Source organism: Ailuropoda melanoleuca, chromosome 16 (genome assembly GCF_002007445.2).
Source record: "Ailuropoda melanoleuca isolate Jingjing chromosome 16, ASM200744v2, whole genome shotgun sequence".
NCBI lineage: Eukaryota > Metazoa > Chordata > Mammalia > Carnivora > Ursidae > Ailuropoda > Ailuropoda melanoleuca.
The window spans coordinates 39,002,052-39,026,602 of NC_048233.1; the positions used below are offsets into that span (position 1 = coordinate 39,002,052).

The window sequence follows — 24,551 nt, forward strand, 5'->3', positions numbered from 1 at the left end:
AATACGTGCCTTTTATACAGTAAATACAATCCACAGAAGACATAGAAAGGGCTTCAAACTTTTCTCAGATCATTGAATGATAGAGATCAAGCCTATCTTACTCTATGAAGTGTCATGGAGACCAGGATCATGTAAGCACCGACCGTACAATGAAGCCTAACTCTGTACCAATTGGTTTGACAAGCCCTATTAATGGGGATCCAGTTGCACACCACCTTTATACTGATTTATACCTCATCTATTGCCAAGGATGACACAGTTGATAGTAACTCTCTTAACAAAGGCAAATCAAATCACTAAACTTAAGGATTTTGTAATATCATCCATTCCTACATTCATTTTCTTTTCCTCCATTCAAACCAGACCAGAATTCCTAAAATGTTAGCAACTTCCACAAAATTTTCAGAAGTACAGCAATCAAAAATCCTAAGTTGTATTATCTTAGAAAATGATAGGATGACCGGAACTCAAGTGATATTTTTTTTCAGAAGTGTACATCATTCATTCTGTCAAACTGATCTTTTTTTCCTTTTAGTTTTTAAACTATAGCTTCTGCTAACCTTGTGTTATAAGTTTGGAGTATTTTAGCATAAGAAATCTTTCCCTTTAAATGTGTTATTTACAAGATTTACCTTGTGTATGTGGTTTTATATGTTCCAGGAAAACAATGAGTTTTCACTATCCATTTTTCCAGGCACCACCAAGAATGCTACATTGAGTGAGGGCTTTTTTCCCCCCTCTGACTACATCATACTTTATACTACCAGGTTCACTGTGACAACCAAATCTTAGTCTTTCCAATGATCTCAATTCCCACAGGATCTTGTGTAGTCAGAAAGTACATATTACTACCAAAACTAAAAACTGTAATCATAACAGTAAAATGACAGTTATAGACTAATTTGAAGACTTAGGACACATAAGCAACAATCAGGTGAGTGTTTTATCATTAACATTTATTGATGGGATGGATAAATACATATTGAGAAACATACTTGACAGCAAGATATCAAACTGATAGCCAGACTATAAAATGTATACAACATCCTTTTTTTAATTTTTTAAAAATGTTTTTGAATTTTTTACAAAGAGCCCTTACTGTAATGGTCACTTACATCCTATCAGTCACATAACAGCAGTAGAGATCCCAGGGGTAGCATCCAGAACTGAGGTGCCCCAAGGAAGACAGAGGCAACAGCAGAATAGTATGCTGAGAAAGGACTCTTAAGAGCAATACAAAGAAAACAGACAAAAATATTACCACAAAGTTGTACCTGAGTGACATAGATTGGTAAAGTATTTTACTTTTTTTCTTCTTCTTTGCTCTTTGGTCTGATAAGAAAACGGACAGTTTCAGGTGTGTGAAGCAGGGTGAGGGAAAGGTCAGTTTCAAATCCAGAAACCTAGGTCTAAACACTAAGTTAGGCTGCTGCATTCTTTTCTTTGGGTGCTTAACCCAGACAGCACTTCCATCTTGTAACCAATTCCAATGTGATCTACCACTAACCAGTTAGGTCCTCAGCGTTCAACTGAAGAGTTCCTGATAACCTGATGGAGACATACCTGCTCTGGCTTCAATTAGCATGCTGTCAAGCATCCCTCTCCATGCTTAACATGGCGACGGAAAACCCAAGAGTCTTTTCTCTTCATTCAACCACAGATATGCACTCATAAAGGGGAAAAGCAGACACTGCTTTTTAGTAAACATTTTCTTTCCCTCCCTTTTCCAATGCCAAGTTCATATTAAAAACTTTAGAAACATTAAAATGGAAGGGTCTCCCACTTAGAAAATAATTCTCATTCCAGACCACTCTATCAGGTAGGATTACAGTACCATGCTTGTTTCAAACTCACAACCACAGAGGGATAAAAAGACAAAATAAAACTTGATAGTATGATACAATACAAACATTTCTTAAACCATCAAGAGCAAACATTCAGTTTTCAGTTAAAAGCCGGGTGTTAACAAGCAGCAACACAGGAAATCTGGGGAGGTATGAAAGTCACTGAAAGTTTGGTTGGGACTACAAAGGGCTTATTTCTCACCATATGAAGGGTTGCATAGACTGCTTAAATTTTCCCAAACCCAAGAGGATAATATTTGTACTCCAACTTCAAGATGTTCTAGAATATCCCTTTTCCTAGCATTAGCATCAAAATAACTCACTGACAAAAGAATAATCCTTTAAAACAATCTGTTCCCAAGTTCCCACAATTCCTGTTTCTGTGGGGAAACAAAGATCTTTAAAATCTTACCATACTGGGCTAAGACCCCTCTAATTGCCTTTGTCCAGAAGCAAAGTATGAGGGGTATGCATTTTCAACATGGGGAATTAGGTAGCAGAAGCTTAAGGAAATCCAGCACTGATGTTACCATGATTTTATTTCTATATCCTAACCCATTGCTGTTCCAACTGGCGATTTATTTTTTGTTTCTATCAACACTGGTGAAGTCAATAATACAGAACTATGAAAAATGATACACTGAATCAAAACACAAAATAATTTTTTAAAAAAAGGAACCTGAGAGTCTCAGATATGGAAACACACTGATTCATGAGTGAGCAGGTTAGACTAATTCCTACATATTTTCTAAACCCAAAAAGCGTAACTGATATTGCAGAAGACCAATTCAGCTTTAAATTAATGATTCACTAGAGTTCAGCCAACACCAACACAGGTATCTGATTAAAAGCCCTAAGGACATTCCACAGGTGTTTGTTGTTGCCAACATAAGAGTCACGCAACGTTTTAGTAATGAGATTTATAGAACTTGAGGCTCCAGGCCTGCTTACCACCACTTATCCTTGATAGTCTAGGTTAAAAGGAGAAAAAAAGCCATGTTTTAACTAGACTAACTTTGGATGTATAAATCCCATTTCTCACCCTTTGAAGGTGTGAGCATAGAGAAAACACAGAGTTTAGAAACCACGCAAGCCTTTGAAGCCTAAGTTTATGTAATCTGAACAATATGCACGCTAGTCGACAGGCATTTCTGCTAACCCAAATGCAGCAGCTTCACGCAGAGCACACAGGACATTCAAGACATATACACAGATCTAAAAGCAGACACCGTAGATATCTTAAAACAGTATCAGGAGGCATTAATATAGAGGTCTTTAAATTGACCTACATCAGCAATGAACTACTAGTGCACAGGCCAGACTGCACAGCATAAAGCAGCTCTGAGGCTCTAGTAAGCACTTTTTCTAGTTCAGTCCTGACAAAAGGTCTAAGGAACTAACTACAGATGCCATGGAGAACTGCTTTGAGGCCAAGTGGATATGTCTGCCTCTGTGGTGAAGGAGTGCATACGATTAGAAAATATGTGACATTTGATGAGAAAAACTGAATGCTGAAAAAGGCATTTTCATAATCAAATCAGTGATCAATTCCACAAAAATACAGATCCAAACTAAATAAACTTTTGGGAAGGTCAGAAGGAAAGCAGACTCCACCAAACAAAATCTAAACAAATAGAAAGCCTAGATTTAGTAAACACATTACACATCTACCAATTACCTAGCACAACACAGAAAATATCAGGGAGATAGAGGAAAATGCCATCAGTGAAAATGAAGTAACATTCTTAAGTATTAATGGTTTATAGGTCGGCAGAGAGCTCATTTTACACAGCAATGGCAGGCACTCTAGACAGTTCAAATATGCAGGGATGCAGGACATTAATTCACCTTAAGGTTTACTGTACAAATTCCTTCCTATATTAGGCCAGTACATCAACAATTCCAACTGCTTCAGTTTTCTCCCCAACCTGTTCCTGGCAAGCAGCAGCACATGTACAACTCCTGTCTCCCTATGACTTCCAATGAAAAATATTTAATTTTTCTATATATCTATACAGAATATTTGGTGTAAAGGAAGCTGCATTAAAAACAACAAGACAAATTCAAATTGCATCATCTTTTCCATAGCAAAAAATACCATGAAGACCAAAGAATATCACATCAAATGATCTGTGGCTTAGTGGCATTTTCAGCTAGACAACCTGGCTTAGAATTCTTTAGAGTCGCTTGAAAGATTTCTTTCCTCAACAAAAGTGTTGAGTTTTGACTGCTGGGAACTTGAACACCAATTATCCTGAAATCTGGGATAATCAATTACCCATAATAGAACTCCTGGATCCATTTTCTTTTTTTTAAGGATTCTTAGAAAATCTTCTGAAAAACCTCTGCGTAGAAACTAAAGCCACCAAAGATGGACAATCTGCATCTGTGGGCTAGGCTTGTTCACCCTCATGACATCAGTACTGTTAAATTCACAAGCTCCAATCTCTGAAGTCATATAGGTTGCAAATTTAAGGATGCAGCTGTTTCCCTTCAGATATACAGATAAAAAGCAAGTCTTACATTCATAATGCAATTTAAAATACAATATCCTAAAAATACCCAATCACAATTTCATTGTTTTCAGTATCCTCTAGGTCCATGGCTTCTCCCAGAACTACTCTCACATATGGTCTGGGCTTTCAGAGGCAGGATATAGAGCACATCCCCCTTCCCTTCAGAGACCCTGAGATTGCTCTCACTTGAACACTTTCCCAAAGCCCAACTTGAAAAAAAGACACACCCAATTCTGTAGGGCAGAAGCCAGCCTTGCTCTCCAATCCTTCTTCCTCAACCCCACCTTTGTTCTGCATCCAAAGGAAAAAGGGGTAAAAGGGAAGTTTTTATAATGGAGTCCAGAATCAGGCCACTGGCTGCACTTGCCCAAACTAGAATTTAGAAGGCTACCACTCAATTACAACATAAAGAAATGGGAAAATACCATGCTAACACATGTCTCTTCCTTCCTTTATGTTCTAAAGGCCACACCGTGTTCTCTCTAGTAGACTGCTGGGAAGTGAAAATAGTGAGGGACAGGGAGGGAAAGATAAAACACGATTTTTAAACACACACACTTAAAACCACACATACCCACACTTACGTACACACTTAAAGGTCTCAACACTTCAAGTGGCCGGAGCCTATCAGACAGAACTCAAGGCCAAAAGCCTACCCTCCCATCCCCCCTACACACCCCCCACCCTCCAATCCCACCCTCCCAGGAGTCATTGCTATGTATCTCATACACACAGCAAAATCCCTATCCCCTCCCCGATGATATAAAAAAACTAAACAGATAACTTACTTTCTTTAAATTATTTTTTAAAAGTCTCTTAAAAGATTTTGACATTTAAATACTTCCTCTCTTCTGATATATTAAACACCAAAAGAATCCACAACTGTTTGATAAGACAAACCCTCCACATTTCAGTCCTGGCAAGAAGAGGGAAGACATCAACTCTAATCAACCTAATTAGGAGGTGGAGAGGCCAAGAACAGAGAACGTATTCTTAATCCTTCACAGCTTCAACACATTCTCACCTCTCTAATACCAGTAAAAACTATAATAAAATAGTTAAATTTCTGAGGCAGTAGATATAATTACCAAGCCCCTCTACCACCCTCCCACCTGCATGTCAATATTAATTATTCCCTAGTCCAAGAAGGGTGACATATTTCATAAGGGAAGTAATTTCCTTAGTCCAGAATCAGTAGTTAAAAAAAAAAAAAAAAAGTTGTTTTTAAGGAAGTTTTTTCCTCTTCTTTTTCTTTTTTACTTAGGAAGGGGTGGAAGTGGTGGAGGAGGTTCTGATGGTAGAGGTGGTAGCCGGGGTTTGTCTGTATTGCCAGATCTGGAGGACATTCCACCAGCCCGTGGATTCAGATAGTCACTGTAAGAATGAACAAAATCAAATGCAGGGGGCTGAGTGGGCTGAACACCCTGGGCACTGAGAAGGGAGTGAAGCATATTCACAGTATCTTGATAGTCTATTGTCTGGGTTGCATTGTGACCATTGGCCCCAGGGGGCCCTTTATCCAGTTTCATATGAGGAACTCGAGTTTTACAGCTGGGTTGTGAAAAGGGAAGGCCACTTGTGTCTGAGCTATGCCCAGGCAACTGCGCCATTGTAGGAAGAGGAGTGAAGGAGAAATTTATGGAAGAGGATTTGGTACTCTTGGCAATCTTGGCTGGATGATCAAACACTGCTCCTCCAGTCTCTTCAGGGGGGCCCCTTTTACGAGCAGAACTGGAAGAGGAGAAAGAACTAGACAAGCTATAGGTTTTGTGCGCTAAGGTGCTTGTCTGGCTACTATGTTTTGGATCACCTGGACGTTTGTTCCCAGTACCAGCTGGAAGCTGTGAGTGAGAGTGCTTGTGTGAGTGGTGATTATGATGATGATGATGATTAGATGGGTGAGTCTTGTGCTTTTCTTTGTGCTCTCGGCTCTTTGTGACACTGTCCTCTACAGAATTGTGCTTGTCAGCTGCAGCATGGACTTTAATGCGCATTTTTATCTCCTCTGGTTTTGAAGAGGCAGCTTTATCTCCACTTGCCACCGGGATTCTCATTTTGAGAGCTGCTTTGTCAGCTTTTTCCAGAAAAGGCCGCTCGGGGTTTTCTGAGCCCTCTATGGGCATTTTCAGAATGACCGAAGAATGGCTATCATGGTGAGACAGGAGATTCTGGGCAGCATATGCATACTGTGACTTCACATTGGCCTCCATGTTCTCCAGTTGCCGCTTCTGGGCAGCCAACTCTTCGGCATGTTTTGCACGGTATTCTTTCAGTGACACTTTAGCTGATGGCACACTCTTACTATTCTGCTTCTGGGAAATAAATGCATTTGAACCATCCTGTTGCAAAGAATGATCAACTCCCATAAGTGCTAAATTCTCACTAGTCCGATGACCCTGAGCAGGTTCCAGTTTAAAAGGAGGTTGGGAGGAGAGCCAACGCTCGCCCTGCAACATCTCCACATTGCTTAAGTTGCTGGATGATTCTTCAGTGGCTGGAAGGGAAGGCACTGCACTTGTAGAAGAAGTTGACATGCTCATTAAACCTGCAATTGTTGTGTCTGAAGAGCTCTGGGAAATCATATTGAGAATTGTCTGCTCTGACGTGTTTTCATCTATTCCTCGATCATCTGCTTTTGTTTTCTTGGCAGCTTGGCATGCCTAGAAATGAAGCAAATGACATCTCTTCACCTCAGGGTAATTTATAAAATGGAAAGAAAAACTGGAATGAGGAAGACTGTGCTTGCTGCAACACTGGAAGTTCTGGATAGCCATAGGTAGGCAGCTACTCTAAGATCATTAATTATAACCACTAGAAGTAAGATTTTAAAAACCCTCAGTCAATAGTCAGACAAACAAGATCTCAAGGAGATCTCTGCACTCCCATGTTCACTGCAGCATTATTCACAATTGCCAAGATATGGAAGCAACTCAAATGTCCATTAACGGATAATGGATAAGCAAAATGTGGTATATAAGCACAATGAAATCACACTTAGCCTTAAAAAAGGAGGAGGAGGATTCTGGGAAAATGTCAGAGTAGGAAGCACCAGGAACCTCTCCCCCTCAGACAACAACTGCACTGGCAGAATTCGTCCAATATAACTATTCTGGAACACCAGAGTCTGTTAAAGGCTTGCAACTTTTGGGGTAAGCCTTGGATAGTAAATTGGGGTTAATTTACATCAATTTTACCTCTCAGCACATTAGCATTCAAAGGAAAAAATAAATCAACAGAAACAGCCCCTGAAAAGAATCAGATGACAGAACCACCACACAAAGACTTTAAAATAACTCCCTTAAATATATTCAAATAACTTAAAGGAAGTGATGGAGAAAATTAAGAAAACAATATATGAACAAAATGGAAGTATCAATAAAGAGGTAAAAAATATAAAAGGAAACCAAAAAAAAATTCTGGAGCTGAGAAGTACAGTAACCACGAGGAAAAATCCACCAAAGGGATTCAAACACAGATTTGAACAGGTAGAAGAAAGAATCAGCAAACTTTAAGATAGGACAATGAAAATCACTGAGTCTAAGGAACATAATGAAAAAAGACCAAAGCAAGTGAACAGGGACCTATCGGATACCATCAACTGGACCAACACATGCATCATGAAAACTCCAGAAGGAGAAAAGAAAGAAAGGGGCAGAGAGAATATATGAAAAAACAATGACTGCAAACTTCCCAACTTTGATAAAGACATTAATAGAAACAAAAGCTCAACAAATTCCAAGATGAACTCAATGAGACTCACACAAGACATATCAAACTTCAAAAGCCAAAGACAGAGAATCTGAAAGCAACAAGAGAAGTTAATCAACAGGTAAAAGGGATCCTCAATAAGATCACAAGTAGGTATCTCATCAGAAACGCTGAAGGCCAGAAGACCGTGAACCAATACATTCCAAGTGCTAAAAGAAAAAAACCTGTCAACCAAGAACGCTATATCCAGCAAAAATGTCCTTCAAAAGTGAGCAAAAAATTAAGACATTTCCAAATAGGTAAAAGCCGAGGAAGTTCATGACTACTAAACCAGTCAGTCATCCAAGAAGTGCTCAAAGAAGTCCTGCACAGTGAAAGGAGACTATATAGTAAATCAAAGCCATATGAAGAAATAAAGATCTTCAGTAAATACATGGGCAATTATAAAAGCTACTTTTTTTTTTTTTTTAGCAGTAATCACTACCCTCAATGTGGGACTAGAATCCACAACCCTGAGAACAAGAGTCCCATGCTGTACCAACCGAGCCAGCCAGGTGCCCCAAAAGCTACTATTGTTTTAACAATGGTCTATGACTGTGCTTCTTGTTTTCTACATGGTTAATACATTTTAAGGAAAAAAACACAATTATTAGTGTAAAAGCTAGTATTACTTAACTTTGGTTTGTAACTCAAGCCTTATTTTCTATTCAATTTAGGACCCTAAGGCATTTAAAAGGATTATTAGGGATGCCTGGGTAGCTCAGTCAGTTGAGTGTCTGCCTTTGGCTTGGGTCATGATCCTGGGATCCTGGGACTGAGTCTACATCTGGATCCTTGCTCATTGGGGAGCCTGCTTCTCCCTCTGCCTGCCTCTCCTCCTGCTTGTGCTCGTGCACCCTCTCTCTCTCTCTGACAGATAAAATCTTTTTAAAAAACCTGTTTAAAAGAAGGATTATTAGTTTATGTTCTGGGGCATGCAATGTATAAAGAGACAATTTTGTGACTTCAACAACTAAAAGATATGGGGACCCAACTATAAAGAAGAAAAGTTTTATATGTTACTGAAGTTAAACCAGTATAAATTCAAATTATAACTTTATGATGTTAAACGTAATCCTCATGGTAACCACAAAGAAAACAAACATAGAATATACACGAAAGAAATGAAAACGGAATTTAGAATTTTCACTATGAAAAAATCAGCTAAAAGACAGTAATACAGGAAATGAGGGTCAAAAAGCTACAAGGCGTGTAGAAAATAAACAGCATAGGCATAATGATGTTATCTATAATTTAAATGTAAACAGATTAAACTGTCCAATAAAGACAAAGATTGTCAAAATGCATAAAAATATATGATCCAGCTATATGCTGTCTACAAGCAACTGAGATCCTAAGACCCAAACAGGTTCAAAATGGAAGGAGGGAAAAACATATACCACGCAAACAGTAACCAAGGAAGAGCAAGGGTGGCTACACTAATATGAGACAACATATATTTTAAAACAAAAAAGGTTTCAAGAGACACAAAAGGATATTATATATTAAAAAAAGGGTGAATTTAGCAATTGTAACAATTATAAACATTTGCATACCTAATAAAAGACAATCAAAACTGACAGAAGACTTCCCTTGGAGACTTCAATACCCACCCACAACGGACAGAACAACCAGACAAAAGATAAGGAAACAGAGAACTTTAAAAAAATAAACCAACTACATCAACAGACATATACAGAACACCCTACCCAACAACAGTATAAACATTCTTTTCAAGTACACATGGCACACTTACCAGGACAGACCATATGTGAAGCCATAGACAGTCTCAACAGATTTTTAAAAGATAGGCATCACACAAATTAGCTTTTCTGACCACAACTAGTTAAAAATCAGTAACAAAAGGAAAACTGGAAAATTCAAAAAAGTGTGGAAACTAAAAAACACTTTTAAACAACCAATGGATCAAAGAAAAAATCAAAAGGGAAACTGGAAAATACTCAGAGATGAACGGAAACAAAAACACAACATATCAAAACTTATGGGATGCAGCAAAAGCAGCACTAAGGGAAAAATTTATAGCTATGAACACTGACATTAAAGATCTCAACGTAACGAACTATAATGTGAGGAACCAGAAGAAGAACAAACTAAAGCCAAAGCAAACAGAAGGAAGGAAATAACAAAAATTATAGCAGAGATGAACAAAATAGAAAACTATAGACTAGAGAAAAGTTAATAAAACTAGCAGTTGGTTCTTTGAGAACATCAATAAAATTAAACCTTTAGCTAGACGGTCTAGGAAAAAAAACAGAGATTCAAACCACTGAAAACCGAAATGAAAGTGGAGACGTTGCTATGAATTCTACAAAAATAAAAAGGATTATAAGGGTACTCTGAACTTAGGCAATCTGGAAGAAATGGATGCATTCCTAGAGACGATTTTTTTTTTTTAAGATTTTATTTATTTATTTGACAGAGATAGAGACAGCCAGCAAGAGAGGGAACACAGCAGGGGGAGTGGGGAGGAAGAAGCAGGTTCATAGCGGAGGAGCCTGATGTGGGGCTCGATCCCATAACACCGGGATCACGCCCTGAGCAGAAGGCAGACCCTTAACCGCTGTGCCACCCAGGCGCCCCCCAAGAGACGAATTAAGTACCAAAACTGAAACAAGAAGAAACAGAAAACCTGAACAGACCCATAACCAGCAAGGAAATTGAAGCAGTAATCAAAAATCTCCCAACAAACAAGAGTCTAGGGCCCAATGGCTTCCCAGGGGCATTATACCAAATACTTAAAGAAGAATTAATAGCTATTCTTCTGAAGCTGTTTCCAAAATAGAAATGGAAGGAAAATTTCCAAACTCCTTCTATGAGGCCAGTATTGCCTGGTCCTAAGAACAAAGACCCCGCTAAAAAGGAGAATTACAGACCAATATGCCTGACGAACATGAATGCCAAAATTCTCACCAAGATACTAACCAATAGGATCCAACAGTATATTAAAAGAATTATTCACCACAACTAAGTGGGATTTATTCCTCGGCTGCAAGGATGGTTCAACATCCACAAATCAATCAAAGTGATACACTACATTAATAAAAGAAAGGACAAGAACCATATAATCCTCGAAATAGATGCAGAAAAAGCATTTGACGAAGTACAGCATCCCTTCTTGATTAAAACTCTTCAGAGTGTAGGGATAGAGGGAACATACCTCAATATCATAAAAGCCATATACGAAAAGCCCACAGCGAATATCATTCTCAAAGGAGAAAAACTGAGAGCTTTTCCCCTTAGGTCAGGAACATGGCAGGGATGTCCACTATCACCACTGTTGTTCAACATAGTACCGGAAATCCTAGCCTCAGCAATCAGACAACAAAAAGAAATAAAGGACATCCAAATCAGCAAATAAGGGACATCCAAATCAGCAAAGAAGTCGTTAAACTCTTACCCTTCACAGATGACATGATACTCTGTGTGGAAAACCCAAAAGACTCCACCCCAAAATTGCAAGAACTCGTATAAGAATTCAGCAAAGTGGAAGGATATAAAATTAATGCACAGAAATCAGTTGTGTTTCTATACACTAACAATAAAACAGAAGAAAGAGAAATTAAGGAGTCAATCCCATTTACAATTGCACCCCAAAACCATAAGATACCTAGGAATAAACCTAACCAAGAGGCAAAGGATCTGTACTCAGAAAATTATAGAACACTCTTGAAAGAAATTGAGGAAGACACAAAGAAATGGAAAAACTATTGTTAAAATATCTATGCTACCTAGAGCAATCTATAGATTTAATGCAATCCCTATCAAAAACCAGAACTTTTTTCACAGAGCTGGAACAAACAATCCTAAAATTTGTGTGGAACCAGAAAAGATCCCGGATAGCCAAAGAAAGGTTGAAAAAGAAAACGAAAGCTGGTGGCATCACAATCCTGGACTTCAAGCTCTATTACAAAGCTATAATCATCAAGACAGTATGGTTCTGGCACAAAAACAGACACATAGCAAAAAAGAGAACCCAGAAATAGACCCTCAACTGTATGGTCAACTAATCTTCGACAAAGCAGGAAGGAAGACCCAATGGAAAAAATACAGTCTCTTCAACAAGCAGTGTTGGGAAAACTGGACAGCCACATGCAAAAGAATGAAACTGGACCATTTCCTTATATCATACACAAAAATAGACTCAAAATGGATAAAGACCTAAATGTGAGATAGGAATCCATCAAAATCCTAAAGGAGAACACAGGCAGCAACTTCTATGACCGGGGCCGCAGAAACTTCTTGCTAGACACGTCTTCAAGGGCAAGGGAAACAAAGGCAAAAATGAACTACTGGGGCTTCAACAAGATAAAAAGCTTTTGTGCAGCAAAGGAAACAGTCGAAGAAGAAACCAAAAGACAATCAACAGAATGGGAGAAGGTATTTGCAAATGTCTTATATAAAGGGCTAGCATCCAAAATCTATAAAGAACTCATCAAACTTGACACCCAAAGAACAAATAATACAATCAAGAAATGGGCAGAAGACATGAACAGACATTTCTCCAAAGACATCCAAATGGCCAACACACACATGAAAAAATTCCCCACATCACTTGCCATAAGGGAAATACAAATCAAAACCACAATGCGATACCACCTCACACCAGTCAGAATGGCTAAAATTGAGTCAGGAAACAGCGGATGTTGGTGAGGATGCAAAGAAAGGGGAACCCTATTACACTGTTGGTGGGAATGCGAGCTAGTGCAGCCACTCTGGGAAACAGCTGGAGGTTCCTCAAAAAGTTGAAAACAGAGCTACCCTGAGACCCAGCAATTACACTACTAGGTATTTACCTCAAAGATACAAATGTAGTGATCCGAAGGGGCACGTGCACCTCAATGTTTATAGCAGCAATGTCCACAATAGCTGTGTTATGGAAAGAGCCCAGATGTCCACTAACAGGTGAATGGATAAAGAAGATATGACATATATATATATATATATATATACACACACACACACACACAGTGGAATACTGCTCACCAATCAAAAACCCTGAAATCTTGCCATTTGCAACAACATGGATGGAACTAGAGGTATTATGCTAAATGAGATAAGTCAATCAGAGAAAGACAATTATCATATGACCTCATTCAGATGTGGAATTTAAGAAGTAAAGCAGAGGATCATAGGGGAAGAGAGGGAAAAACAAAACAAGACAAAATCAGAGAGCGAGACAAACCACGTTTGTGAGACTCTTAATCATAGGAAACAAACTCAGGGTGCTGGAGGGGAGAGGGTTGGGGGTGGGGGACCTGGATGATGGGCATTAAGGAGGCGGGGAAAGAGTGAATTTCCCTCTGCTGCCTCTCCCCCTGCTTGTGCACTCTCTCTCTCTGACAAATAAATAAAATCTCAAAAAAAAAAAAAAGTACTAACAAACTGAATTTAGCACCATATTAAAAGGATTATACACTATGACCAAGCAGGACTTACTCCTATAATGCAAGAATGGTTCAACATACAGAAATCATCCACATAATATGCCACATACACACAATAAAGGAAAAAAAAATACAATCTTCCAGATACATAAAGAGCATTTGACAAAATTCAACACCCTTTCATGATAAAAACACCCAACAAACTAAAAATAGAAGGAAACTACCTCAATAAAAGCCAAATATGAAACACTCAAAGCAAACATCACATTCAACAGTGAAAAACTGAAAGCTCTTCTGCTAAGATCTAGAACAAAGAAGAATGCTCCTTTCACTTCTATTCAACAAAGTACTAGAAGTTCTCATCAGAACAAGTAGGCAAAAGAAAGCATTCAGGGGCATCTGGGTGGCTCAGTCAGTTAAATGCCTCTTGATTTTGGCTCAGGTCATGATATCAGGGTTGTGAGATGAACCCCCATGTCAGGCTCGGTGCTGAGCATGGAGTCTGCTTAAGATTCTCTCTCTCCCTCTGCCCCTCCCCACTCATGATCTCTCTCTTTCAAAAAAAAATAGAGCATTCAAATTGGCAAGGAAGTAAAATTATCTGTTTGCAGAGGATATAATTTTTTTAAAAAGACTTCAGTGATCTGACAGAGAGAGAGAGAGCATGAGCAGGGGGAGGGGCAGAAGAGGGAGAAGCAGACTCCCCGCTGAGCAGGGAGACTGATGCAGGACTCAATCCCAGGACCCTGGGATCATAACCTGAGCCAAAGGCAGACACTTAAATGACTAAGCCACCCAGGCACCCCTACAGGTGATATGATCTTATATAGAAAACTCTACACACATAAAAAGTTAGAATTAATGAATTCAGCAAAGTAGCAAGATACAAAGTCAACACATAAATTTCAGTTGCATTTCTGTACATGAACAATCTGTAAAGGAAATTATGAAAACAATCCTATTTACAATAGTATCAAAAAAAAATCTTATGAATTAACTTAACCAGGGAGGTCAAAGACTTGTACAGTTAAAACTGGAAAACCCTGCTAAAAGAAATGAAGTAAGACCTAAATGGAAGGGATGCCTGGGTGGCTCAGTTGGTTAAGCGTCTGCCTTCAGCTCAGGTCATTGGGATCGAGTCCCACATCAGGCTCCTTGCTCAGTGGGGAGTCTGCTTCTCCCTCTGCCTGCTGCTCCCCCGGCTTGTGCTCGCTCTCACTCTCTCCCCCCACCCCCGACAAATAAATAAATTTTTTTTTTAATTTTTTTAACTTAAAAAAAGACCTAAAATGGAAAACTCACTCCATGTTCTGGATTCAAAGACTTCATATTGTTAAAATGTGAACAGTACTACCCTAAGCGACCTACAAATTCAACGCAATCCCTATCAAAATCCCAATGTTTTTTGCAGAAATAGAAAAGGCCACCCTAAAACTCATATGGGATCTCAAGGGACCCCAAATAGCTAAAACAATGTGAAAATGAAGAACAAAACTGGAGAATTCACACTTCCTGATTTCAAAACTTACTACAAAGCTACAGTAATCACTGTACAGTAACATAATGTGACACTGGCATAAAGAAACATACAGATGAATGAAACAGAAGAGGAAGCCCAGAAATAAACCCTTGCATATATGGTCAAATGATTTTTGCCAAAGATGCCAAGACCATTCAACGGGGAAAGGATAGTCTTTTTAATAAATGGTGCTGGGAAAACTGGATATCCACATAAAAGAATGAAGTTGGACCCTTACCTAACACCTACTACAAAATTAGCTCAAAACTGGATAAAGGACTTAAAGCAATAAAACTCTTAGAAGAAAACAGGGCAAAGGCTTCACAACAGTGGATTTGGCAATTTCTCAAATATGACATCAATGGCACAGGTAACCAAAAAAAAAAAAAAAGGAACAATCTGGACTTCAAATTTTTTATTTTTCTAATTAAAAAATTTAAAAACAGGGGCGCCTGGGTGGCACAGCGGTTGGGCGTCTGCCTTCGGCTCAGGGCGTGATCCCGGCGTTCGGGGATCGAGCCCCACGTCAGGCTCCTCTGCTGTGAGCCTGCTTCTTCCTCTCCCACTCCCCCTGCCTGTGTTACCTCTCTCGCTGGCTGTCTCTATCTCTTTCGAATAAATAATTAAAAAAAAAAAAAATCTAAAAAAAAAAAATTTAAAAACAACTTCCAAAAAAATTAAAATTAAAAACAGAACTACCATACAATCCAGCAATTCCAATTCTGGGTATATAACCAAAAGAATCAAAAGCAAAGTCTTGAAGACATACTTGTATACCCCACGCTCATGGCAGCATTATTCACAGTAGCTAAAATATGGAAGCAACCCAAGTGTCCATCAACAGACGAATGGATAAACAAAGAGTGGTGGATACATAAAATGGAGTATCACTCAGCCTTTAAAGGAAACAAAATTCTACAATATACTACAACATGGATGAACCTTTAGAACATTATGCTAAGTGAAATAAACCACAAAAAGACAAATACTGTATTATTCCACTTACATGAAGTACTTAAGAGTAGACAAATGGCAAAGACAGAAAGTGCAACTGCGGTTGTCAGGGGCTGGGGGGGGAGCGGGAAGGGGGAGTTATTTAATAGGTATAAAGTTTCAGTTTTACAAACTGAAATGAATTACAGAGATGAATGGTAATGATGGTTCCACAACAATAGGAATATACTTACTACTACTGCACTGCACATTTAAAAATGGTTAAGATGGTAACTTTTATGCTATATGCATTTTACCACAATTAAAAAATAAAAATGATGGAAATCCTGCCATTTGCCACAACATGAATGAACCTGGAAGACCTTTTGCTGTGAAAAAAGCCAGACAGAGAAAGACAAAATATGATCCCACTTATGTGAGGCATGTAAGATTTAAACTCCTATAGAGAGTAAAATAGTAGCCTGGGGGAGGGGGAAAACAAGGGCATATTAGTCAAAGAGTACTAAATCAGTTATACAAGGTAAGTCCTAGAAACCTACTGTACAACATAATGCCTATAAGTTAACCGTATAATCAAAAATTTGCTAGAACGACCTGTTTTATAATAGGTGTTGGATAATGGACTTTCTATCACTAACACTGCGTATTCAAGGATGGAAACAGGGAAGATAAAAGAATTACAGCGTGTATAGTGAACAGGAGACATTCATTCTGAATAAATAAGATACAGCAGACCAGGAGTTTTATTTATGTTGTCTTAGATGGGTGACCTCATTGGGTAAAGCCAGATATACCTTAGAGACTTACAGAAATGATCTTCAAGTTGTATGACACCACCTTTTTGGTCTCAAAAGAATGATCAGTGGGAGAACAATCATTTCTAATAGTAACTTGGACTTTAGGTTTCTCCTTCCCCACCAGCCCATAGTGATATGAACCCTTTGGGGGAAAAAAAAAGAAAAGAAAAGGAAGAAAGAAAGAAAAAGAAAGAAAGATTTCCCACACTTATTTCTTCAAGGACAGGTTCCTACCCATGTCTTACGGCTTATTAGGACAAGGATGATGAATGGCACTTTCCAGATGTATTTCTGAAAAAGATGAGTGAGAAGGAGCTGTATTTGATTGACCCTTCCATTCCTGGGAGCAGTTGAGTTAGTGGAAGTAGAGAGAGATGTGTATCATAGGAAGACCAACGTGAGCATTTGCTCTTCTCATCCTTGTATTGCATGTGGTTGTGCTTATGTGTTTAATGTTAAGTGTGCTTAACATGGGTTTTAATCTGTGTGGAATTTAAAATTAAACCTTCGATAGTGCATGTGGATAAACAAAACAAAAAAAAAATTTGCTAGAACGGTAATCTTACATTAAGTGTTCCATCACACCCCCAAAAAGTTACAGCAATCTATACCAATGCTACAAGCCAATTAAAAAAATTAATTTGTGCGTTTCTAAAACTCATTCATGAACATCTATGCCTTATTGCTGCTTATGACAGCAGTTAGTCTAAAAGCAAATTCCAGAAATTTTGGTGAGGTGTCGTACAATCACAGTGATGACCTAGGTGTTCTCAAGCCTCCTTTGAATCCTAGGCAAACTCATTTTCTACAATTCACTAAACTCAGGAGAATGAAATTAAGTTTTTCAACCTGGATTTCTGAGAATGCAGGGAACATATTTATTTATTTGAGAGAAAGAAAGAGCGAGAGAGAGCACGAGGAAGAGGGATGAGCAGGGAGCTTGATCCCAAGACCCCAGAATCATGACCTGAGCCAAAGGCAGATGCTTAACCGACCAAGCCACCCAGGCACCCCCACAGGGAACATTTTTCTATGAACTTTCTATCTAATGCCAAGGAAAAAAAGAATGATTCCATTTTATAAGACTTTGAAAAATGTTTGAAATACAACTTTAGCCTGTAATCTATATAAAAACAAAATTCTAAAATCCATTTAAAAAGCAAATAACGTCAAAGCAGAATGATACCAGCTCTAACCTTGTAACTCTCTTTCCTCTACCAGAACCCAATACTATATGACTCAGAGAAGCCATATTTTCTCCCTAACAGTCTCCACACAGAAAACATTCAACAAATGTTGCTGAATGACTGTATCACAAGAGTTGCACAACACAAAACAAATCCTGCTATCACCTATCACCATTGACTTCTGGGCCAGTATCCAGGCTAGGAAGCTTAAGTCACAATTATTACGTAACTAGGAAAAGGGAAATTCCAAACCTGGGGTACATACCCATTTCTGGTATATTCACTGTGCAATCAAAAGACAAAAAAACTGGTTTTGTTCCACAAGCTGACAGCAATAATTCTTACCCTCCAATTCCGAATTCGTTTGAGCCTGTTAGGGGTTTTCTCCAGAATCTGTAGAAATTCATGTGTCAGTTCTACAAATGAAATAGAACATTTAAGAAAAACTCAGAGAACCAGAAGTAAAAAAACAAGAATAACCTCAACTAACTATTTTCATCTGAATCAAGTCACTTTGGGCCAGATATGTGACAGATGAAGAGCAAGTGCTTTCCAAGGTCCCTTACTCTAAAACTTACCATCTAAAAGTTCCAAGGTCACAGTGGCGTCAACATACTCCCACCAGTGCTTCCCGTCAGTCGAGACTGGGATCTCCCAGTTGGACCACTTGCAAGCCAGGTGAATGCAGACACAGGCCACTACAGGAGGTGTGTACTGCAGGCTAAATGTGGTCAAATGCAGGCTGACATCAGAGGGAAGGAAACAAGAGAGTGTCATGAGCTCTCAATTCTGAACCCAAAGTTAAAACTCTCCATTATTTAAAAAGAAAAAAAAAATTAAAAAACACTGGAGAGTAAGAAGGGTAAGAAATCTCCAGTGCTCTGATACAGCACTCAACATGATTTTCCACTAACCCACCTGGCTCAGGTAACATTTCTGAATTTTTTGGCTATACATCATTCAATCCCACACACTGATGAAAGACTGGGACCAAAACCAAAGAGATAGGGTATTCGGTTTTTTTAAAATAAGGATCAATTATCCTGAGAAGCAGCTTAGAACTTAAGGAAAATTATAAGATTTTCAGTTATGTGTAATCCCTAAATCAAATACTTAAAACCCCCTTAAAATTATCTTGTCTCTTACCAATCACAGATCTGGTCTATTTAATATAATGAATAGAGGGGTAATTGGGTGATGGACATTTAAGAGGGCACTTGATGTAATGAGCACTGGGTATTGTATGCAACTGATAAAGCACTAAATTCTACCCCTGAAACTAGTATTATAGTACATGTTAACCGAATTAAATTTAAATTAAAAAAATAAAAATATAATAAACTAAAATAATGAAGATAATCACTTTCTCAATTGTAAATATGCATAATTGATGGTTTACTTCAAAAAGTTCTCCTATCAGGCTATAAAAATGAAATGACAGTCAATAGGAGTATCTTTATTTCCATGAACAATCAATCGGAGACTGATCGAGTAATTTGGTAATACAAATTATGTATTAATTTTTGTTTTAAAAAGGGAAGAAGAAAAAAACATCTTAACTCTTCACACATATACACGCACATTTATCTGGCAATGGGGGAAGAAAAAGGAAGTTTTAAATACCGTAATTATTGGGACACCTGGGTGGCTCAGTTGGTTAAGCATCTGACTTCAGCTCAGGTCATGATCTCAGAGTTCTAGGATCAAGCCTGATGTTGGGCTCCCCACTCAGCAGGGAGTCTGTTTGTCCCTCTTGCTCTCCCTCCGCCCCTCCCCCTGCTCATGTGCGCTTAGTCACACACACACTCCCTCTAATAAATAAATAAATAAAATCTTTAAAATAAATAAATAAATACCGTAATTACTGCAAAATCCTCCAAATTAGGTACCAGTCACATCAACCCCAAGTTTACCTAAATTTATAGAACTATGCTCTTGGATTATTTTTTTATTTTTATTTTTTTAGATTTTATTTTTAAGTAATCTCCACACCCAACATGGGGCTTCAACTCACGACCCTGAGATCAAGAGTCACATGCTCTCCCAACTGAGCAGCCAGCAGCCCTGCTCCTGGATATTTTAAAGCAAAGGAAGACATGCAGAATTGAGTAGGCTTTCAAACAATCAGTACTCAATAATTACATCACCTTAACAAATTAAAAAGCACCCTGGAAATTTAAGGTAAAATATAAAAACTACAGAAAAATCAACATTTACTAGAGAATTATCTGTAATACACTGTATCAAAGATCCATCCTGGGTTTCTGGGTTCTAGTTTACTAAGTGCTAGACCTAATATCTTTCCATATACCCCTCAAAAAGCGACATTCCAACCCAAGTAAAACCGTATCCCAAAAATAGAAGGGAAAAATATTAAAATATAAACCTGTTGGTTGCCATGAAGTAAGAAGTCTGCGCTAAGTCCTTGCTTGCTAAAAAAAAAAAAGGGGGGGGGGAAAGTTATTAGTTCCATTCATTCTCAATTATTTAGTGAGCATTTAACATTTCCAAGTAGAGAACATAATAACGAATTAAGGCAGATATGGTCCCTGACCACCTGATGTTTAGCATTCTACAAAAGACGACAAATCAGCAACTTTTAATTGTTAACTATGCTGCTTCCAGGAAGACCTAGGAACTCAAGCTTTACACTGCATACCAAGCATTTGGAGTACTTGTTTAAAATGCAATTCCTGGACATCCTTCCTAGAGTGTGACTCAGTATGTTTGAAGAAAGACAAATGCAGTTTTAACAGGTAACCCAGAAATTCTGATGCAAGGGTTCACTGAAAAATACTGAACTAGAAAATGAACTAATACGGAGGCAAGATCAGAACCCAGAAGGCCTTTGTATATTTGGGAAAAGTGATCTGTGCTTAAAAAAAATTTTTTTAGGGGCGCCTGGGTGGCACAGCGGTTGAGCGTCTGCCTTCGGCTCAAGGCGTGATCCCGGCGTTGTGGGATCGAGCCCCACATCAGGCTCCTCTGCTATTGAGCCTGCTTCTTCCTCTCTCACTCCCCCTGCTTGTGTTCCCTCTCTCACTGAGGCTGTCTCTATCTCTGTCGAATAAATAAATAAAATCTTAAAAAAAAAAAATTTTTTTTAATGGAATAGCCTGTGATTCAGACCTCAAATCATCAAAAACATAAATTACCTCATATACTACAATGGAGAGGGGAAAAAACCAAAACACATCCCCCCTTCCCCAAAAAACTGCTCTGGGTAATAAAGTAAATCTTAATTTTTCTTAAAACTTAGTCTTTTCAATTTCAGGATATATCCACCTTTGTTTAACCTTATCCTTGCTCAGTGTAAACCTAATGCTTTCTAAATACAAAAAACTTGGGAAAACTTTGGGAATTTACAGATGAAGCACACATAAGCAAAATATAAAATAAGGCTAACTATCGGTTTCATCTACAAAATTATAAGGCACTTCAATGCACAAGTGTCTATATATTCACATTACTATTTACACTAAATAAGAAGAACAAGGTTTCATGCAATTACAGCCACTAAGGTTAAATTAAAAGAAAGGCTGTCTAGGACAATCAATCTAAGAATCACATTGAGATCACCTCGCCCAAGATATCCTTAAACTGCTATTAGATATTTGTCATCTGACTTTATGAAATCTGCTCCAGGCTCTGACAAACACCCTCAAGAGGCTAGTTCACTTTAACTGGAGATCACCTAAAAACTTTAAGAACCCAGCAGAAAAATCCCAAGTTAGAAACACTCATTTTGATTTAAGCCAGGTAATCCTTTCAATTTAACTTCTAGACAAAGCAGCTTGTTATATATATGTCCACCATAAATCATAGCCATTAAATGGTAAAACAATTTAAGACAGTCATTTCAAGTAGGGATGCCTTACCTCGAACCAGCTGAGTGCACTTTACCACATGTGTATGTGGGTGATCAATTGTTAGTTCAAAGCCTAAAAAAATAAAAAAAGTACTTTAGTTAAAAAGCTAAAGATACCCGAGACATTTTATACTTCTTTTATCTGAGTCACCATTAAAAACCTCCCTCATTTTCCTCTCCCAAAATCACTGCTCAGAGGCTAAAAGGGTCACACGACACATACAGCACACTCTTCTCTAAGGCACATTCTCTTCAAAGACAATCATATTTTTAACTAAACAATAAAGCTAATGCAGTCTCAAGACCCCTAAGGAACCAATAATCTCTAACAGAAAATTATTCTCAATGGACAAATGATTCATGCGAATTAGATCTTACTGGTTTCCACATTAAAATATTAATAAAAATTAATTCCACCAGAAAGATATCACTGTCACCTAAAATAGTTACTTTGAAGATAATTTAAAGTAGAAAGCTAATTAACAGAGATTAACTTCAGAGATAAGCTTTGACTGCTCACTTTGGCAGCACATATGCTAAAAATAAAAAAAAAAAAGAGAGAGAGATAAGCCTTGAAGAATTAATTGTGTGTACAGACATGCAATAAAATACAGGTGTACCAGGAACTTTCCAACACAACTCATGAACTCCTCCCTTACCCAGAGAAGAGAAAAATAGCCCAGAAGAACTAGGAAAAAATCTTTATTTTCCAAATTTGTTAAGCTTTTAAATGTAGTATCTCTGATAAAAATAATAACAGATAATCATCAGGGTTGCCCATCAACCATTAGAGCTGAAATTTCTCCACCTCCACTCTGCTGTTCTAAACACTGATTGGAGGGGTGCCCGGGAACTCAGTCCATTGAGCATCCAGCTCTTGTTTTTGGTTCAGGTCCTGATCTCATTCATGCGTTGTGAGATCACAGAGCCCCCTGACACCCTGCATGGAGCCTGGGGGTAGGGAGTGTGTTTGAAGATTCTCTCCCTCTGCCCCTCCCTCCACACAGCTGTGCTCACGTGCACGCTTGTTCTCTCTCTCAAATAAATCAATCAAAGGGCACCTGGGTGGTTCAGTCGGTTAGGCATCTGCCTTCAGCTCAGGTCATGGATCCTGCAGTCCCACATCAGGCTCCCTGCTCAGCAGGGATTCTGCTTCTCCCTCTGCCTCTCACCCTACTCGCGCTCTCCCCCGCTCTCTCTTTCTCAAATAAATAAAATCTTTTAAATAAATAAATAAATCTAGGGGCACCGTGGCACGGCGGTTAAGCGTCTGCCTTTGGCTCAGGGCGTGATCCCGGCGTTCCGGGATGGAGCCCCATATCAGGCTCCTCCGCTATGAGACTGCTTCTTCCTCTCCCACTCCCCCTGCTTGTGTTCCCTCTCTCGCTGGCTGTCTCTATCTCTGTCACTGTCGCATAAATAAATAAAATCTTTAAAAAATAAATAAATAAATAAATAAATAAATCTAAAAACAAAACTACATGACCTCTTTAAAAAAAATAAACTCTTACCAATTTTCAAAATAAATTCTGTTATCTAAATATAATGACAAACAGATCATAAAGATCCATGAAAGGAAAAAAGCTCTTTAGTTTCTGCCATTATTTATCATGACGTTAAAAACTGACACAACTTGCAAAGCAAGTCATGAACGTAGAATTTAAAAAAGCCCTGCTAACTGCTATTCCAAAGGACGGCTATACCTGACTTCTCTCTATGGTATAGGTCAAGGTCAAACTGCATTCCACAACCTCTATAATTTGCAAAAACCTTCACTAGAGATTTTCTTCCTATTTCCTATTTTGCAAATTTTAAAATTTTACATTACATACATTTCTTAATATTTTAAAGAAAAATAAATTTACCTAAAGTCTGCAGAATTATGCTTTCTAATATCACCAGATCTTGAACTTGTTGCAGGTAAGCCTGCAGGTGAAAAGACGGATAAATTATTCCCAAAAAAAGCACAATATATAAAGTGTCAACAATTCTAACAACTCCTTCCAGGAAAACCAAAGCAACAAAAGGCAGGGATGAAGTTAGGAAGTAGCCTAGGAACCGAAATGTAATCCCTATCTCTATTTAGTAATCCTTATCTCTATTTCTTTCTCTTAAAAGAAGAAAAAAAAGTGGTATATTGAGAAGTAACACTTTATTCATAATTAGCTACAGAAAAGGCACCAGAGATTTGGTTCATTTTCAAGACTAACATTTTAGGTTTTAAAGTCATGTGACGTAGACAAAAGATAATTAAAAATACATACATCTTTTTGCAATATCATCAAAATACATTTGTAGACCCTTCCTACAGTACTGTAGGCAATCTCAAACATTTGACTCCTGACAAGCTTTCCCATGTGAGGTAATGCTAGATTTCTAAGAATTAGAAGAGTTCAAAGGAAAAGGGAATAAACAACAAAAAAAAGTTCTCTCAGATTTGTACCAGCCAATACTGTAGCCACTATCCACACATGGCTACTGAGCACCTGAATATAGCTAGTCTAAATTGAGATGTGCAATAGAATATATGCCAAACTGGGGAACCTGGGTGGCTCAGTCGGTTAAGCATCTGCCTTTGGCTTGGGTCGTGATCCCAGAGTCCTGGGATAAAGTCCCACATCAACTCCCCACTCAGTGTAGAGTTTGCTTCTCCCTCTCCCTCTGCCCCTCCCCTGCTCTTGCGTGCATGCACTCCTCCTCTAATAAATAAAATC

At 38.3% G+C, this 24,551-nt stretch overlaps 1 protein-coding gene across 2 annotated transcripts in view; it reads right to left on the reverse strand.

Annotated features, from left to right (window-relative positions):
• Window positions 1–939: 939 nt before the first annotated feature.
• CCNT1 (cyclin T1) overlaps window positions 940–24,551 on the reverse strand; it is a 40,307-nt gene continuing 16,695 nt past the window's right edge. Inside the window, exons 5-10 of one of the 2 annotated variants that reach the window (XM_002927201.4) lie at window positions 23,703–23,763; window positions 21,848–21,910; window positions 20,356–20,401; window positions 18,548–18,711; window positions 18,315–18,385; window positions 940–7,020 (exon numbers count right to left, since the gene is read on the reverse strand). In XM_002927201.4, coding sequence (XP_002927247.1) covers window positions 5,617–7,020; window positions 18,315–18,385; window positions 18,548–18,711; window positions 20,356–20,401; window positions 21,848–21,910; window positions 23,703–23,763 — 1,809 coding nt within the window. In that variant the 3' untranslated portion in view covers window positions 940–5,616. The remainder of the gene's footprint in view (window positions 7,021–18,314; window positions 18,386–18,547; window positions 18,712–20,355; window positions 20,402–21,847; window positions 21,911–23,702; window positions 23,764–24,551) is intronic. The other variant, XR_860167.3, reaches the window with a different exon arrangement.